The 19,581-nt window shown below is 44.8% G+C and overlaps 1 protein-coding gene across 1 annotated transcript in view; it reads left to right on the top strand.

The window, feature by feature from the left end:
- The first annotated feature begins 1,971 nt into the window (after window positions 1-1,971).
- The window catches only part of LOC127645835 (rho GTPase-activating protein 31-like), a 31,040-nt gene continuing 13,430 nt past the window's right edge, over window positions 1,972-19,581 (top strand). The window contains exons 1-7 of the mRNA XM_052129518.1: window positions 1,972-2,015; window positions 6,299-6,610; window positions 12,148-12,250; window positions 12,399-12,543; window positions 16,013-16,095; window positions 17,677-17,787; window positions 17,880-17,998. Coding sequence (XP_051985478.1) covers window positions 6,523-6,610; window positions 12,148-12,250; window positions 12,399-12,543; window positions 16,013-16,095; window positions 17,677-17,787; window positions 17,880-17,998 — 649 coding nt within the window. The 5' untranslated portion in view covers window positions 1,972-2,015; window positions 6,299-6,522. The remainder of the gene's footprint in view (window positions 2,016-6,298; window positions 6,611-12,147; window positions 12,251-12,398; window positions 12,544-16,012; window positions 16,096-17,676; window positions 17,788-17,879; window positions 17,999-19,581) is intronic.

The following is a 19,581-nucleotide window of genomic DNA, read 5'->3' on the forward strand; positions in this document are numbered from 1 at the left end:
AGACCATGTTTTTGGACATCCATCTTGTTTTTTTTGGACATCTATCATGGTAAGACCATGTTTTTTGGACATCCATCATGTTTTTGGACATCCATCATGTTTTTTTGGACATCTATCATGGTAAGACCATGTTTTTTGGACATCCATCATGTTTTTTTGGACATCTATCATGGTAAGACCATGTTTTTTGGACATCCATCATGTTTTTTTGGACATCTATCATGGTAAGACCATGTTTTTGGACATCCATCATGTTTTTTGAACATCTATAATGGTAAAACCATGTTTTTTGGACATCCATCATGTTTTTTTGAACATCTATAATGGTAAAACCATGTTTTTTGGACATCCATCATGTTTTTTTTGGACATCTATAATGGTAAAACCATGTGTTTGGACATTCATCATGTTTTTTTGGACATCTATAATGGTAAAACCATGTGTTTGGACATTCATCATGGTAAGACCATGTTTTTGGACATCCATCATGTTTTTTTGGACATCTATAATGGTAAGACCATGTTTTTGGACATCCATCATGTTTTTTTGGACATCTATCATGGTAAGACCATGTTTTTGGACATCCATCATGTTTTTGGACATCCATCATGTTTTTTTTTGGACATCTATCATGGTAAGACCATGTTTTTTGGACATCCATCATGTTTTTTTGAACATCTATAATGGTAAGACCATGTTTTTTGGACATCCATCATGTTTTTTTGAACATCTATAATGGTAAGACCATGTTTTTTGGACATCCATCATGTTTTTTTTTGGACATCTATCATGGTAAGACCATGTTTTTGGACATCCATCATGTTTTTTGAACATCTATAATGGTTAAACCATGTTTTTTGGACATCCATCATGTTTTTTGAACATCTATAATGGTAAGACCATGTTTTTGGACATCCATCATGTTTTTTGAACATCTATAATGGTAAAACCATGTTTTTTGGACATCCATCATGTTTTTTTTGGACATATATAATGGTAAAACCATGTGTTTGGACATCCATCATGTTTGTTTGGACATCTATCATGGTAAGACCATGTTTTTTGGACATCCATCATGTTTTTTTGGGACATCTATCATGGTAAGACCATGTTTTTGGACATCCATTTTGTTTTTTTTTGGACATCTATTATGGTAAGACCATGTTTTTGGACATCCATCATGTTTTTTGGACATCCATCATGTTTTTTTGGACATCTTTCATAGTAATAGCATGTTTTTGGACATTTACCATGCTAATGCCATGTCATTCTTGGTATTACAATCTGATCCTAATAAGTTGACTCTACTCAATTAATTTGAGGGAACGAGCTAACTCAATCAATTGAGTAAAGACTTGGTGATAGAATGAACCTCACAATTTAAGTTAAGTTAACTAGATGCAAGCAGACTGAACTCAGATTTGCTATTTAAATATTGTTGTTCAACTTAACAATTTGAATTGAATGGACTCAAATTTAAGTCATGCAACAACACCGCTTAAATAAGGAAGATTATAACTGATGTTCCCTTTGAACAAGGAAACATAATTAAATCATTCAAGCGCACGGCATGGGTATTCCCCATAGCTTCAGTTGTGCACTCAATAGTTTGAGTTATTATTTATTTTTTAAGAAAAATAAGTTCAAGGACCTTCGATATGAGTTATGAGCCCAAAACGTACTAGACATTTCAAGCCATGTTTAATGAAGACGACCTGATATTTCCAGTAATGTCAACATACTGTAAAATATCAATACTTACACGGTGCTTTGTTTCTCGGTGTCCCCTTTTGTCTTTCACTTTATTAAGACTATTAAAGCTGGTGTTTCTCATTCAGAGCAGTTGCACAGATGCATAAGCCAGGAGACGCTGCCGAGATGAAGGCGTCAATTAGAAATGAAGAATCAAGACTGAAAGAAACTAAAAGACTCAGGAAGTCGGTGAGGGAAGTTCTGTGGTTTCTTGCGTCACAGGCAGTTTACACTGAAGCTTGTGCCGGTGCAGAGAGAGAAAGGTAAGTACGCAACATTTTTACGTTGTTAATCTCTGTGTTTCCCAATTCTTCGTTTGACTTGACTCTAAAGATGCTAAACGGGATGGCCACCGTATAGTCTCCCCTCGTGCCCTATGCAGGCAGGAAAGGCCTGAGTTTATTTGATGATGTGAGCATAAAACAGTCGTGGCCTTCAGATCTGATCACTCATTTCCGCAAGAGCGCTGGAGAGAGGGTGAGGAACAAATGTGGTGAAATGTTAACTGCTGACAGACAGTAAGACGATGCAAAATGTCTGTCAGGAGTTTGAGAGATTCAAATAATTTGTCGAATTTGTGTTTTGACCTTTCGTGTTATAGTCAGATATCAAGAGTGACATCTCTAGAAGGGTTTGAGGGTGTGGCCTTGAATTGGTGCAAAACTCAGAAACCAAGCGGAGGAAATCGTGTCAGGGTGGCATGCGACCCAGCCCAGCGCTGGCACTGAGGTTTCGTGTTGTGTTGGCAGAGCTTTAATGAAGAATAATAGACAGGATCTATCAGTGATCGCACATGTAGTGGAAACACTGCAGCACTTGTGCTTCATCTTTGATGATATGATCAGGTGTAAAGGGGGAATGTACTCATATGGGTTGACATAGTTTTTCCTTTTGATTTGGTTTGAAAAAGTGCTTTTTATTTTGAAACGGAGGTCCTTTCTGTTTCGACTTTACATCCCTTTTGCATTTAGCTGTTTTTGCATTTCCTGTGTTTGTGAACCTCAAGGAGAAAGCAAATCAGTGGCGTTTAAATGAGTCTAAAGGCATATCAACAATACTCACTATCTAACTTATACGGTGCATCATTTATTCAAAATGTGAATAACACTTTTTTTCATGCAGTTCAAATAATAATGCAATTCATGAACACTGTTCTCGGTTTGTTTTGATGCATAGACCACATAAAGAATATGGCACGCAGCTGCCCCAGACAAAATCATTGTTTGATGTTGTTATTGCGATTATTCATTTACATTAATATTCATCATTACATTCAAAGGAAATAATCATCATTTACATGTGTTTGGACATCTGTCATGGTAAGACAATATTCTTTGGACATATGTCATGGTAAGACCATGTTTTTGGACATCTGTCATGGTAAGACAATATTCTTTGGACATATGTCATGGAAAGACCATGTTTTTGGACATATGTCATGGTAAGACAATGTTTTTGGACATATGTCATGGTAAGACCATGTTTTTGGACATATGTCATGGTAAGACCATGTTTTTGGACATATGTCATAGTAAGACAATGTTTTTGGACATATGTCATGGTAAGACCATGTTTTTGGACATATGTCATAGTAAGACCATGTTTTTGGACATATGTCATGGTAAGACAATGTTTTTGGATATATGTCATGGTAAGACCATGTTTTTGGACATATGTAATGGTAAGACAATATTTTTGGACATATGTCATGGTAAGACAATGTTTTTGGACATATGTCATGGTAAGACAATGTTTTTGGACATATGTCATGGTAAGACAATATTCTTTGGACATATGTCATGGTAAGACCATGTTTTTGGACATCTGTCATGGTAAGACAATATTCTTTGGACATATGTCATGGTAAGACAATGTTTTTGGACATATGTCATGGTAAGACCATGTTTTTGGACATATGTCATGGTAAGACCATGTTTTTGGACATATGTCATAGTAAGACAATGTTTTTGGACATATGTCATGGTAAGACCATGTTTTTGGACATATGTCATAGTAAGACCATGTTTTTGGACATATGTCATGGTAAGACAATGTTTTTGGATATATGTCATGGTAAGACCATGTTTTTGGACATATGTAATGGTAAGACAATATTTTTGGACATATGTCATGGTAAGACAATGTTTTTGGACATATGTCATGGTAAGACAATGTTTTTGGACATATATCATGGTAAGACAATGTTTTTGGACATATGTCATGGTAAGACAATGTTTTTGGACATATGTCATGGTAAGACAATGTTTTTGGACATATGTCATGGAAAGACCATGTTTGTGGACATATGTAATGGTAAGACAATGTTTTTGGACATATGTCAAGGTAAGACAATATTCTTTGGACATATGTCATGGTAAGACCATTTGTTTGGACATATGTCATGGAAAGACAATGTTTTTTGGACATATGTCATGGTAAGACCATGTTTTTGGACATCTGACATGGTAAGACAATATTCTTTGGACATATGTCATGGTAAGACCATGTGTTTGGACATATGTCATGGTAAGACCATGTTATTTGGACATATGTCATGGAAAGACATGTTTTTGGACATATGTCATGGTAAGACCATGTTTTTGGACATATGTCATGGTAAGACCAAGTGTTTTGGACATATGTCATGGTAAGACCATGTGTTTGGACATCTGACATGGTGAGACAATATTCTTTGGACATATGTCATGGAAAGACAATGTTTTTTGGACATATGTCATGGTAAGACCATGTTTTTGGACATCTGTCATGGTAAGACAATATTCTTTGGACATATGTCATGGTAAGACCAAGTGTTTTGGAAATATGTCATGGTAAGACCATATTTTTGGACATCTGTCATGGTAAGACAATATTCTTTGGACATATTTCATGGTAAGACCAAGTGTTTTGGACATATGTCATGGTAAGACCATGTGTTTGGACATCTGACATGGTGAGACAATATTCTTTGGACATATGTCATGGAAAGACAATATTCTTTGGACATATGTCATGGTAAGACCATGTGTTTGGACATATGTCATGGTAAGACCATGTTATTTGGACATATGTCATGGTAAGACAATATTCTTTGGACATATGTCATGGTAAGACCAAGTGTTTTGGACATATGTCATGGTAAGACCATGTGTTTGGACATCTGTCATGGTAAGACAATATTCTTTGGACATATGTCATGGTCAGACAATGTTTTTGGACATCTGTCATGGTAAGACAATATTCTTTGGACATATGTCATGGTAAGACCAAGTGTTTTGGACATATGTCATGGTAAGACCATGTGTTTGGACATATGTCATGGTAAGACCATGTTTGTGGACATATGTCATGGTTAGACCATGTTTTTGGACATATGTCATGGTAAGACAATATTCTTTGGACATATGTCATAGTAAGACCATGTTTTTGGACATATGTCATGGTAAGACCAAGTGTTTTGGACATATGTCATGGTAAGACCATGTTTTTGGACATCTGTCATGGTAAGACAATATTCTTTGGACATATGTCATGGTCAGACAATGTTTTTGGACATCTGTCATGGTAAGACAATATTCTTTGGACATATTTCATGGTAAGACCAAGTGTTTTGGACATATGTCATGGTTAGACCATGTTTTTGGACATATGTCATGGTAAGACCAAGTTTGTTGGACATATGTCATGGTAAGACCATGTGTTTGGACATCTGTCATGGTAAGACAATGTTTTTGGACATATGTCATGGTAAGACAATGTTGTTGGACATATGTCATGGTAAGACAATATTCATTGGACATATGTCATGGTAAGACCATGTTTGTGGACATATGTCATGGTAAGACAATGTTGTTGGACATATGTCATGGTAAGACAATATTCATTGGACATATGTCATGGTAAGACCATGTTTTTGGACATATGTCATGGTAAGACAATGTTTTTGGACATATGTCATGGTAAGACAATGTTTTTGGATATATGTCATGGTAAGACCATGTTTTTGGACATATGTCATGGTAAGACCATGTTTGTGGACATATGTCATGGTAAGACAATATTCTTTGGACATATGTCATCGTAAGACAATATTCTTTGGACATATGTCATAGTAAGACCAAGTGTTTTGGACATATGTCATGGTAAGACCATGTTTTTGGACATAGACCACAGAAAGAATATGGCTGCAGCTGCCCCAAACAAAATAATAGTTTGAAAGTAAATTCTATTCATGTAAATGAATAATCGCAATTACTATATCAAAGGAAATAATCGTCATTTATGATTTTTGTCATGATCGTGCAAAGCTAACAGACGGTAACAGTACAGAGCTATAAAATGAATGTGGATGGTATTGCTCAGATCATTTGATTTTGGGAGAATTCGATGAGAAATGTCTGTGATCATATCGTGATCTCTGGCTTTTGGTATCTTCAGTCTGATCACGGTTTGAGACACCCTCGATATCTCTTCTGAAACTCTGTAGAAGACACACGTGTACAATGATGCTTATAAATACGTTTTCTTTTGTTTTTTTCTTTTGTAGAAATATTCTGTATCTGCTATTCTGGACAATATCCATTCGTCAGATCACAATGTAGTCCATCACTCAAACACTATCAGTGGATCTGTTTACAAGTTTGGTTCTTGGAGCAACGCTGGATGGACCGGACTGCCATCATGTGTGCTATAAGTGTAGTACCTCACACATGATTGTTCACTGCAGCAGCCGGCACAGAAATCCACAGGATTGAATGTTAGAGAGGCGATATGAGGAGAGGACGCAAAAAAGGAGGAAGTCGGGAGAAGGTGTTCGGATGCGACCTGCTAGAACATCTGACCTCCACCATGCAAGAGAGTGAGTGTTCTCATCAAAGAGTTTTTAAAGAGACAGTACACCCAAAAATGAAAATTCTCTCATCATTTACTCACCCACATGCTGTCCCAGATGTTTACGACTTTGTTTCTTCAGCAGAGCACAAATGAAGATTTTTAGAAGAATAGTTCAGCTCCGTAGGTCCTTACAATGCAAGTGAATGGTGACCAGAACTTTGAAAGCCCATTAGACAGCGTAACATTTATGCATAACACTCCAGTGGTTTAATCCATGTCTTCAGAAGTGATATGATAGATGTGGGTGAGAAATTTATCACTATATAACTGTAAATCTACACTTTCACTTTCCCATTCAGCTACCTACTGGTCTGGGCTGGTCAAAGGTGGAAACTGATAGTAAAAAATACTTAAATATTGATCTGTTTCTCACCCACACCTATCATATCACTTTTGAAGACATGGATTAAACCACTGGAGTCTTATGGAGTACTTTTATGCTGCCTTTATGTGCTTTTTGGAGCTTCAAAGTTCTGGTTACCATTCACTTGCATTGTATGGACGTACAGAGCTGAAATATTCTTCTAAAAATCTTCCTTTGTGTTCGGCCGAAGAAACAAATCATTCACATCTGGGATTGCATGAGGGTGAGGAAATGATGAGAGAATGTTCATTTTTGCGTGAACTGTCCCTTTAAATGTTTGTCCTCTTCAAACTATGGTCACGCTCCACGCCACTCACCACAGTGGTAACCCCCAAAACTCCAGCATTATAGGAACTCTTCTTAATCTCAACATAACAAACATTAAATACTAACAATTCTCCTCTCAAATGCCTCAATGTCTCAAAAGACACCTGTTTTTGTTGAAACAACAACAAAAAAAAAAGTAATTGAAATTGAAATTGTATTCCCTCTCTCGCTCTCCGCTCTCTCTCTCTCTCTCTCTCTCGCTCTCGCTCTCTCTCTCTTTCTCGCTCCGCTCTCTCTCTCTCTCTCTCACTCCGCTCACTTTCTCTCTCTCGCTCCGCTCTCTCTCTCTCTTTCTCGCTACGCTCTCTCTCTCTCGCTCCGCTCTCTCTCTCTCTTTCTCACTCCGCCTCTCTCTCTCTCTCTCACTCCGCTCTCTCTCTCTCTCTCGCTCCGCTCTCTCTCTCTCACTCCGCTCTCTCTCTCACTCCGCTCTCTCTCTCGCTCTCGCCTCTCTCTCTCTCTCTCTCTCTCTCGCTACGCTCTCTCTCTCTCTTTCTCGCTCCGCTCTCTCTCTCTCTTTCTCGCTCTGCTCTCTCTATCTCTCTCTCACTCCGCTCTCTTTCTCTCTCTCTCACTCGCCTCAGCTCTCTGCTCTCTCTCTCGCTCTCTGCTCTCTCTCTCTCACTCTGCTCTCTTCTCTCTCTCTGCTCTGCTCTCTCTCTTGCTCTGCTCTCTCTCTCTCTCTCACTCTCTCTCTCTCACTGCTCGCCTGCTCTCTCTCTCTCAGACTCGCCTCTCTCTCTCTCACTCCGCTCTCTCTCTACTCGCTTTCCACTCTCACTCGCCTCCACTCTCTCTCTCTTCTTGCTCCGCTTCTCTCACTCGCCTCTCTCATCGCTCTCGCCTCTGCTCTCTCGCTCTCTGCTCTCTCTCTCAATTCAATTCAATTCAATTGAGCTTTATTGGCATGACTGTGTAAATAGCACAATATTGCCAAAGCAATAGTAATATACAAACATATATGTAGATAAATAAAAGTGAACAATAAAAAAAAAAAAAAAAAACATTTCCATATTATGCATAAATATATCACAATAAAAAAAAAAAAAATAAATAAATAAATAAATAAATAAAATAAAAATAAAATATATATATATATATATATACAATAACAAAAATAAGTATAGAGAGCAGTTAATGGAACGGAGGGTTCAGCCCTTGTCCCTCATATGATGGCAGGAAGACACATACTGCGCTGCCAGCTGAACACACTCTTCTTTCTCTCCCAAAATATAACACAGTTTGTTTATGAGGCTCGCTTGTTGAAATTGAGGTACAATCTGTGCTATTTGTGTGAAGTAGGCGTCTCTGATGTTTTTATACTTGCTGCACTCAGTGAGGAAGTGCAGCTCGTCCTCTACGGCCCCATCAGTGCAGTGTGGACACAGTCTGAGCTCTCTCTCTCTCTCCAACTCTGCCTGTGTCGGCCTGTCTCCACACACAGACTGTGCTCACTAATGCCATACTTTGTCAGGAGCTTTCTCTGACCATAATTACTGATTTCAGTCAGGTATGGTGCCAATTTATAATCGGACTTTATTTTGTTGAAATATTTTAATTTATTTAGTTGTGTGACCTTTATCTGCCAATCGTGTATGTATTCTTCTTTGGTTATTTTCCCTATTTCTCTCTCTCTCTCTCGCTCTCCGCTCTCTCTCTCTCTCTCTCTCTGAAGCAGTAATCACTCACACCTGAGCCCAATCCAGCACTCAATGCTCATCTAGACTTCTAGATATAATACATTTAAAATATGTTTCTGTGACAGCTGAAGGGTGTGTGACAACGAACAAGGAGAAGGTTGTAAAGTAGTTCAATGGCAAGGAGGAGGCGAGAACCGGCTTGACAATATAAATAATAGTTTTAATATAAAACTGAAGCAAAAGACACAAACACACACATAAGACGGACAGCTGCCCGTAAACGTTCTCTCTCTCTCGCACCGCCGTCTGCAGTCGGCCTTTATCCCTCTCGGAGGCTTGATTAGCCTGATAAGGGGCCGGGTGTGTAAAATGACGATCCAGCCCTCTGCCCTGTCACATTCCTCCCTTGGGGGAGGGCGTGCCTTATGTCCCGTCTGCTGGTAAGTCATCCCCGCCTTCCTGAATCTGGGAGGGGACAGGTGGAGGGAAACAATAATGAAAAATAAGGGGGTATTCCCTGTAACAGTGCAGTACCCCCCAACAAAAAAAACAGATACGCCGTAGCTTGGTCCTTGGCCACACCTCCACCCTCTAATGGATGACAGCCACCCCTCCAGCCCCTGGCGGACGGAACGCCCCACCATGTTCTCAGGGAACAGAAGGGGTCTCCCCCGGCGCTGGCAGCGGTCTCAGACCCCGCAGCGTATCAGCGGCTAAGTAAGTAAGTAAGTAAGTAAAATGTATTTATATAGCACTTTTCACAGATAAAAATCACAAAGTGCTTCACAGTAAAATGTAATACAAGAACAATTTAAATACATTCCCCAAAATACAAACAACAAACACTACAAACAACCATAAAAGAAACCCCTCGACTAACCAAAAGCCTGCTTGAAGAGCAAAGTCTTCAGTTGTTTTTTAAAAGAATCAACTGAGTTTGTGCAACGTAAAACAAGAGGCAAAGCATTCCACAGCCTGGGAGCGACTGCCTGGAATGACTGGTCCCCTCTAGTTTTAAAATGAGTACGGGGAACAACTAATAGCATCTGATCTAAATACCTGAGACTCCGGGTAGGAGTGTGCGGCTGTATCAGGTCAGTGATGTATGTAGGGACTTGGCCATGCAAGGCTCTAAAAGTAAGAACCAGAATTTTTAAATGAATTCTATACTGGACTGGTAACCAGTGAAGTGATGCTAAAACAGGTGTGATGTGTTCTCTTCTCTTAACGCGGGATAAAAGCCTTGCAGCAGAGTTCTGAACAACCTGGAGACGATGAAGCTCCTTCTTACTCAAACACGTAAAAGACTGTTACAATAGTCTAAACGGGAGGAGATGAACGCATGAATAATCATCTCTAGCTCACCTTTAGTCACAGATGATCTTAACTTTGAAATGTTCCTCAATTGAAAGAAGCAGTTTCTAACTAATTGTTTCGAATGAAGCTCCAAGGACATAGCTGACTCAAAGACAACACCTAAGCTCCTGAGGCTCGGTTGGACAGACGGGCCTAAGTCGCCAATATATTGTATTATCTTTGGGATTTTATTTTCAGGGGCAATGATTAGTGTTTCGGTTTTGTCAGAATTGAGAAGCAAAAAGTTCTCACATAACCACTTTTTAATACTAGACAGACAGTTAATTAAAGAGGACAATTTAAACAACTCAGTTTCCTTAAAGGAGCAATACAGTTGGATATCATCCGCATACAAGTGATAAGATATGTCACTAAACTGACTAATAACCTTACCAAGAGGAAATATATACAAGAGGAACAAAATAGGACCCAAGACAGAACCCTGCGGTACCCCACACGACAACTCTGCAGTTTCAGACATAATCTGATTCATATTAACACTAAAGCTTCTACCTGACAGGTAGGATGAAAACCATTTTAAAACTGATCACAACATGCCAACCAGATCACGAAGTCTATTTATCATAACATTATGATCAATTGTGTCAAAAGCTGCTGAGAGGTCCAATAAGACCAACACTGTATATTTTTTAGAGTCAGCTGACATCATAATATCACTTGAAACTTTAAGTAACGCCGTTTCTGTGGAATGTTTTTTGCGAAAACCAGACTGGAATTTGTCAAATAACTCATGATTCTCTAGGAAAAGGGTGAGTTTTTCAGCTACAACTTTTTCTAGAATTTTTGACATGAAAGGAAGCTTCGAAATTGGTCTATAGTTTTCCGGTTGTAGCGGATCCAGATTCGTTTTTTTAAGTACAGGCTTAACAACGGCATGTTTAAAAAAAGCAGGAACAACACCATTTAAGAGTGAGGAGTTAAGCATCTCAACAATACAGGGGCCAATGTAGTCAAAAACTTGTACAAATAGCACAGTAGGAACAACATCCATAGGACAAAATGATGGTTTCATAGAATGTAACAGAGAGGTAATGTCAAGTAACGTCACAGGTGTAAAAGTGGACCAACAATGCGGGGGGGACATGTCACAGGCAAAGCTCTGAGCCAATGGTGGTTCAATGTTAGCCCTAAGTGAGCCCTGAGTGGCTGAGGAGCCCTGAGTGGTCTCCTCAGCCCCTGGCAGCGGTAACCGCTCCAGGCGGTCGGTTGGGAGCCCCTTCTCCCCTCGCTGTCATCGTCCGTTTCTCCGCTTCCAGGCGGCCGAGTTCCTCCGTCCCCCGGAAGATGGCCGCGGCTGCGCCATTGGGGTAGATGGTAGCTCCGAGAACTCCACTAAGGCGTATCCCTCCTCCTTCCCGGGTCTTCGGCACCAGTGTAAAGGGATATAGATGGGCAAGGATGATCCCTCACGTGCCCCCATCAGGTTGATCAGGGACCGGGCGTGCCCTGTTCCAGCCCGGCCCCGCCCTCCTCCGCTCACACTTGTTGTTGAGAGGAAATGATTTCTGTGAAAATTGTTTTAGAAAGTAACTAAGTAAAGTAATTAGTGAAGTAATCAGATTACATTTTTAGAGACGTAATTTGTAATTTGTCGAGGATTACTTTTACTTTTTTTTTTTTTTACACAAGTTTGATGGAATATTGTTATAAGATCGAACCGTGTAAATTGGCTAAAACATTTTCCGAGTGCAGGTTTTGGGGTTTAATGAACCCTTTCAGGTGTGTGTTTAACGGTCATCGTGCTACTGAATTCATAACGGATCTGCTGAAACTCTTTTTCTCTCTTCTGAGCAGTTCCTCAAGTATTACGCAGCTGTAGTGAATTCATCGAGGAACATGGAGTCGTTGACGGGATTTACAGACTGTCGGGAGTTTCCTCAAACACACAGAAATTAAGGTGAGAGTATTATTTTCAGAAGTGAGTTCTGAGAGGAGCTCCAGCAGATCACACTTGCTTTCATATTGTGTTGTTATCTAATGCAAGACACATTGATGGGGTTGATGTACGTGTATAATGTTACTGATGACTGTGACTGTCTCTGCAGATCTGAGTTTGATTCTGAAGGAACTCCGGACTTCTGTAAGGATGTTTATCTGCAGGATATTCACTGTGTCAGTTCTGTATGTAAAGCGTACTTCAGAGAACTGCCCAACCCTCTGCTCACATATGAACTCTACGATCACTTTGCCGTGAGTTTCATGTGTCCGTGTCTTTATGTGTATAGGCTTTGGAACAGAACAATATATTCAATTAAAGCTAAAAACTTGTTTTCTTTACAAATAAATGCCATGTGACATTTTCATATCAACCTATTCTCGTAGAATCACGTTACTGTAATGACTTAAAACGGCAGATTATCAGTGCATAAACACTTACTTTTCACCCTGTTCCTCGCACAGTTTAATCTTATGACATCTAAACACTTTCACTATAATGCATGACTCATTTGAACATTTGCATTACATCATCGACAACATTCACAAGCTTGTTCGAGTTCGACACTATCGGTTAGGTTTAGGGGTTTAGGGTTTAGGGGTTTAGGGTTTAGAGTTTAGGGGTTTAGGGTTTAGGGTTTAGGGCTCAGGCTTAGAGTTTAGGCCTAGTGGCCTAGGCTTAGAGCCCAGGCCTAGGCCCAGGCCTAGTGGCCCAGGCCTGGGCCCAGGCCTAGGCCCAGGCCTAGGCCCAGGGGCCTAGTGGCCTAGGCCCAGGCCTAGGCCTAGGCCCAGGCCCAGTGCCCAGGCCCAGGCCTAGGGCCCAGGCCCAGGGCCCAGGCCTAGTGGCCCAGGCCCAGGCCTGTGGCCCAGGCCTCAGGCCTAGGGCCTAGGCCCAGGCCCAGGCCTGTGGCCTAGGGCCCAGGCCTAGGCTCCAGTGGCCCAGGCCCAGGCCTGTGGCCCAGGCCCAGGCCCAGGCCTAGGCCCAGGCCTAGGGCCTCAGGCCCAGTGGCCCAGGCCCAGGCCCAGGGCCCAGGCCTAGGGCCCAGGCCCAGGCCCAGGCCTGTGGCCCAGGCCCAGTGGCCCAGGCCCAGGCCCAGTGGCCCAGGCCCAGTGGCCCAGGGCCCAGGCCTAGGCCTAGGGCCCAGGCCCAGGCCCAGGCCTAGGCCCAGTGGCCCAGGCCCAGGGCCCAGGCCCAGGCCTAGGCCCAGGCCCAGGCCCAGGCCTAGTGGCCCAGGCCCAGGCCCAGGGCCCAGGCCTAGGCCCAGGCCTGTGGCCCAGGCCCAGGCCCAGGCCTAGGCCCAGGCCCAGGCCTAGGCCCAGGGCCTAGGCCTAGGCCCAGGCCTAGGCCTAGGCCCAGGCCCAGGGCCTGTGGCCCAGGCCCAGGCCCAGGCCCAGGCCTGTGGCCCAGGCCCAGGCCCAGGCCTAGGCCCAGGGCCCAGGGCCTAGGGCCCAGGCCCAGGCCCAGGCCCAGGGCCCAGGCCCAGGCCCAGGGCCCAGGCCTGTGGCCCAGGCCCAGGCCCAGGCCCAGGCCCAGGCCCAGGGCCCAGGCCTAGTGGCCCAGGCCCAGGCCCAGGGCCCAGGCCCAGGCCCAGGGCCTAGGGCCTAGGCCCAGGGCCCAGGGCCTAGGCCTAGGCCTCAGGCCCAGGCCCAGGCCTAGGCCCAGGAGGCCTAGGCCCAGGGCCCAGGCCTAGGCCCAGGCCTAGGCCCAGGCCTAGGCCCAGGCCCAGGGCCTAGGCCCAGGCCTAGGCCCAGGCCCAGGCCTAGGCCTAGGGCCCAGGCCCAGGCCCAGGCCCAGGCCTAGGCCCAGGCCCAGGCCCAGGCCTGCAGGCCCAGGCCCAGGCCCAGGCCTAGGGCCTCAGGCCTAGGCCCAGGCCCAGGCCTGTGGCCCAGGCCTAGGCCCAGGCCCAGGGGCCCAGGCCCAGGGCCTAGGCCCAGGCCTAGGCCTAGGCCCAGGCCCAGGGCCCAGGCCCAGGCCCAGGCCTAGGCCCAGGGCCCAGGCCTGTGAGCCCAGGGCCCAGGCCCAGGCCTCAGTGGGCCCAGGCCTAGGCCCAGGGCCTCAGGGCCCAGGCCTAGGCCTGTGGCCCAGGGCCCAGGCCCAGGCCCAGGCCTAGGGCCTAGGCCCAGGCCCAGGCCTAGGCCCAGGCCTAGGGCCTAGGGCCCAGGCCTCAGGCCCAGGCCCAGGGCCTAGGGCCCAGGCCCAGGCCTAGGCCCAGGCCCAGGCCTCAGGCCTAGGCCCAGGGCCCAGGCCCAGGCCCAGGCCCAGGCCTGTGGCCCAGGCCCAGGCCTAGGCCCAGGCCTGGGCCTGGGCCCAGGCCTAGGCCCAGGCCCAGGCCCAGGCCCAGGCCTAGGGCCTCAGGGCCCAGGCCTAGAGCCCAGGCCCAGGCCTAGGCCCAGGCCTAGGCCCAGGCCTGCTCAGGCCCAGGCCTAGGCCCAGGCCTAGGCCCAGGCCTGTGCCTAGGCCCAGGCCTAGGCCTGGGCCTAGGCCTAGGCCTCAGGGCCCAGGCCTAGGCCTAGAGGCCTAGGGCCCAGGCCTAGGCCTTAGGCCCAGGCCTAGAGCCCAGGCCTAGGGCCTAGGCCTAGGGCCTTAGGCCTAGGAGCTCAGGGCCTAGGCCTAGGCCCAGGTCCTAGAGCCTAGGCCTAGGCCTAGGCAGGGCCTAGGAGGCCTGGGGCCTAGGGCCTAGAGCCTAGGGCCTTAGTGCTTAGTGCTTAGGGCCTTAGGCCTAAGGGTTTAGGGTTTAGGGCTTTAGGGTTTATGGTTTAGGGGATTAGGGGTTTAGGATTTAGAGTTTAGGGTTTAAGGGTTTAGGGATTAGGCTTTAGGGTAGGTAGGTCGGCATTAACCTTAAAAACCTCATCTGCTTGGGAGAACATTTAACTCCCTTTTAGTGCCACACAGTGGACTATACACCTCAGAACTGATGCGATGTGTGTACTGAACCATAAAAATGTCGCCACAATCATGTCATTATCACAAGATCAGGTTTTGTTACATTTTATTCAATGCAACACTCAAAATCACTATTTGTAATAGGTTACAAGTATTTTCTGGGCAAATGGTGGTGGTGACGTAGGGCTAAAGCACAGGTCTGTTAATCAGCAAGGTTAATCAACAAGGTCGCTGGTTCGAACCCCACAGTCACCACCATTGTGTCCTTGAGTAAGGCACTTAACACCAGGTTGCTCCGGGGGGATTGTCCCTGTAATAAGTGCACTGTAAGTCCCTTTGGATAAAAGCGTCTGCCAAATGCATAAATGTAAATGTAAATATTCCCCTTTCTGAGCAAATGAGGCTCATTGTAAAAAATCTGCTTGATGCAGCTGATGCTTCGCTAAGCTCCGCCCCCCTTAATTTGCTCACTCAGACAATCTCTGCAGAACTCCCGATTGGGATGAATGGGAGATTGCCGTAAACGATGCAGTTTTTGGCCAAATATTCTCATAAACGGAATGGATCATTTTTTAACCTGGGCTGGTATGAAGAGTGACATTGTAATGCATTTGCATTTATCTGAAGTATTTGGTCAAATAAATGTTTAAATTGGAGTGGAATTATTCCCTCAATGATCATGCCTGATTTGCATCATTCCTGAAATGTGATCAAACAAGGAAAACGGGAAATGTGATCAAACAAGGAAAACGGCGCAATTCTTTCATAGTAAATCCCCCCTCAAAGACACTTGCATGTACTTTGAATTCAGATATCGATTCTCTCTTTTCTCTGCAGGATGCCGTGGCTGTTCAACTGGAAGATGAGCGACTGGTGAAGATTAAAGAGGTGCTGAAGGATCTACCTCTCCCTCACTACAGGTAAACACATGCTCAGCAGTCTCACATGTGCACATTATTTACATACATCTACCTAAAGTGGTGTCAGAGAATTTTTGAAGAATCTTCATTCAGTTCTTATACAACGACAGTTCATAATGACGTAAAATGTCCAGCGGGAGGCGGCAAAAGCGAGTGAAGTGAAAGGTTTTTATTATGTCTATTTTAATAAGTCAAATGTACCTCCCTAATCTACAACTTTAACCTAAACTTAACCAATAGCGTGCACTAGAGACTGACACCTTGTTAGCGTGCCCGGCTCCCATGATGGAGATGCCTGTTCGAGTCCTGTATGGAGTGGGTAGAACAGGAGTGTTACAGTGGTGCCGTGACCCGGAAGGGAGTGAGGTTTAGGGGGGTGAGTATAATGATGGCTAGCTGATAGATAGCTGTGCAATGTGTGCACACTCTCCTGACCTCAAGAGGTGCACTAGAGACTGATACCTTGTTAGCGTGCCCGGCTCCCATGACGGAGACGCGTGTTCGAGTCCCTTATGGAGTGGGTAGAACAGGAGCATCATAGTGGTGCCATGACCCGGCTGGGAGTGAGGTTTAGGGGGGTGAGTGTAATGGTGGCTAGCTGATAGATAGCTGTGCAATGTGTGCACACTCTCCTGACCTCAAGAGGTGCACTAGAGACTGACAACTTGTTAGCGTGCCCGGCTCCCATGACGGAGACGCCGGTTCGAGTCCCTTACGGAGCGGGTAGAACAGGAGCGTTACAGTGGTGCCGTGACCCGGGAGTGAGGTTTAGGGGGGTAAGTGTAATGGTGGCTAGATGACAGATAGCTGTGCAATGTGTGCTCGCTCTCCTGACCTCAAGAGGTGCACTAGAGACTGACACCTTGTTAGCGTGCCCGGCTCCCATGACGGAGACGCTGGTTCGAGTCCCTTACGGAGACGGGTAGAACAGGAGCGTTACAGTGGTGCCGTGACCTGGATGGGAGGGAGGGTTAGGGGGGTAAGTGTAATTGTGACTAGCTGAGAGATAGCTGTGCAATGTGTGCACATTCTCCTGACCTCAAGAGGTGCACTAGAGACTGACACCTTGTTAGCGTGCCCGGCTCCCATGATGGAGACACCGGTTCGAGTCCCGTATTGAGCGGGTAGAACAGGAGGATCATAGTGGTGCTGTGACCCGGATGGGAGTGAGGTTTAGGGGGGTGAGTGTAATGGTGGCTAGCTGATAGATAGCTGTGCAATGTGTATAAACCTCACTCTCCTGACCTCAAGAAGTGCACTAGCATCTGATGCTAGCAGCTGTAGCCTTTAGCCTCCTTGTTAGCACACCCGCCACTCCCAAGCCAGAGAAGCCGGTTTGAGTCCTGTAGGGAGTGGGTAGAACAGGAGCGGCACATTTTCTGAAGCATCCACATCATTTTGTGTCACGTCTATGTGTCAGTTTGCGTGTTTGACTGGGCTCGAACTGCGGTCTTTCAAATTCCAACACTGCATCCTTTTGTGTTCTGCTGAAGAAATCACCTATGGAATGATATGTGGGTGCGTAAATAATGACACAATGTTCATTTGTGCGAACTATTCCTTTAACCCTCCCTCTTCTAGGACTCTGGAGTTTTTGATGCGACATCTAGTCAAGATGTCCACACACGCTTCTCAAACCAACATGCACACCAGAAACCTCGCCATCGTTTGGGCCCCAAACCTCCTCAAGGTGTGTGTACGCTTTAAATTGTCTTTGTTATTTGGATATCCTTCAATCGTCCCTTTTACTAATTCTTAAGAATATGGCATGTCATATTCTGCAGATCGAAGGACATCGAGTCGACCGGTTTTAATGGCACAGCAGCGTTCATGGAGGTGCGAGTTCAGTCCATCGTGGTCGAGTTTATTCTCACCCATGTGACCGAGCTCTTCCCTGGAACAGGTATTTGATATTCCTTTTATACAAGTTCTGCCATTTTCCTTGCCTTATATTCTCAAAATTAAATTCTCGATGTTTCTTTGTTACTTGAATTATGTTTCTAAAATGAAATATACAACTAGAGCACACTACACAGGGTTCTGTATCCCACAATGCAATGCTCTTAATTTGATCCTTAATTTGATTAACACATTTATACAGAGCATTTTATTGAAATGCTAAATAACCATATGTATTGCCAAGGTTATAACTAGGTGCTATTTACTGCATTAAAGGAATATTTCAGGTTTAATACAATTGTCCCAAAAAGCACAAATCTGTGTTTCAGTGAGACACTTACAATGGAAGTCAATTTCAAGTCAATGGGGTCAACAGAAGTCAATGGAAGTCAATGGCAGTCAATGGAAGTCAGTGGAAGTCAATAGAAGTCAATGGAAGTCAGTGGGGTCAATAGAAGTCAATGGAAGTCACTGGAAGTCAGTGGGGGTCCATGGAAGTCAGTGGGGTCAATGGAAGTCAATGGAAGTCAGTGGGGTCAATAGAAGTCAATGGAAGTCAGTGGGGTCAATAGAAGTCAATGGAAGTCAGTGGAAGTCAGTGAGGTCAATGGAAGTCAATGGGGTCAATGGATGTCAATGGAAGTCAATGGAAGTCAGTGGGGTCAATGGAAGTCAATGGAAGTCAGTGGAAGTCAGTGAGGTCAATGGAAGTCAATGGGGTCAATGGATGTCAATGGAAGTCAATGGAAGTCAGTGGGGTCAATGGAAGTCAGTGGAAATCAGTGGGGTCAATGGAAGTCGGTGGAAGTAAGTGGGGTCAATGGAGGTCAATGGAAGTCAGTGGGATCAATGGGGATCAATGGAAGTCAGTGGGGTCAATGGGATCAATGGAAGTCAGTGGGATCAATGGGGATCAATGGGGTCAATGGAAGTCAGTGGGGTCAATGGGATCACTGGAAGTCAATGGAAGTCAGTGGTGTCGATGGAAGTCGGTGGAAGTCAGTGGGGTCAATGGAGGTCAATGGAAGTCAGTGGGGTCAGTGGAAGTCAGTGGGGTCAATGGGATCAATGGGGATCAATGGAAGTCAGTGGGGTCAATGAGATCAGTGGGGATCAATGGAAGTCAATGGAAGTCAGTGGGGTCAGTGGAAGTTAGTGAGGTCAATGGAAGTCAATGGAGTCAATGGAGGTCAATGGAAGTCAATGGAAGTCAGTGGAAGTCAGTGGAAGTCAGTGGGGTCAATGGAAGTCTATGGAAGTCAGTGGAAGTCAGTGGGGTCAATGGAGGTCAATGGAAGTCAGTGGGGTCAATGGCAGTCAATGGGGTCAATGGAAGTCAATGGGGGTCAATGGAAGTAAATGGAAGTCAGTGGGGTCAATGGAAGTCAATGGAGTAAATGGAAGTCAATGGGGTCAATGGAAGTCAATGGGGGTCAGTGGAAGTCAATGGAAGTCAATGGAAGTCAGTGGGGTCAATGGAAGTCAATGGGGTCAATGGAAGTCAATGGGGGTCAATGGAAGTAAATGGAAGTCAGTGGGGTCAGTGGAAGTCAATGGAGTAAATGGAAGTCAATGGGGGTCAGTGGA

The sequence above is a fragment of the Xyrauchen texanus genome, chromosome 6, assembly GCF_025860055.1.
Source record: "Xyrauchen texanus isolate HMW12.3.18 chromosome 6, RBS_HiC_50CHRs, whole genome shotgun sequence".
In the NCBI taxonomy this organism is placed as follows: Eukaryota; Metazoa; Chordata; class Actinopteri; order Cypriniformes; family Catostomidae; genus Xyrauchen; species Xyrauchen texanus.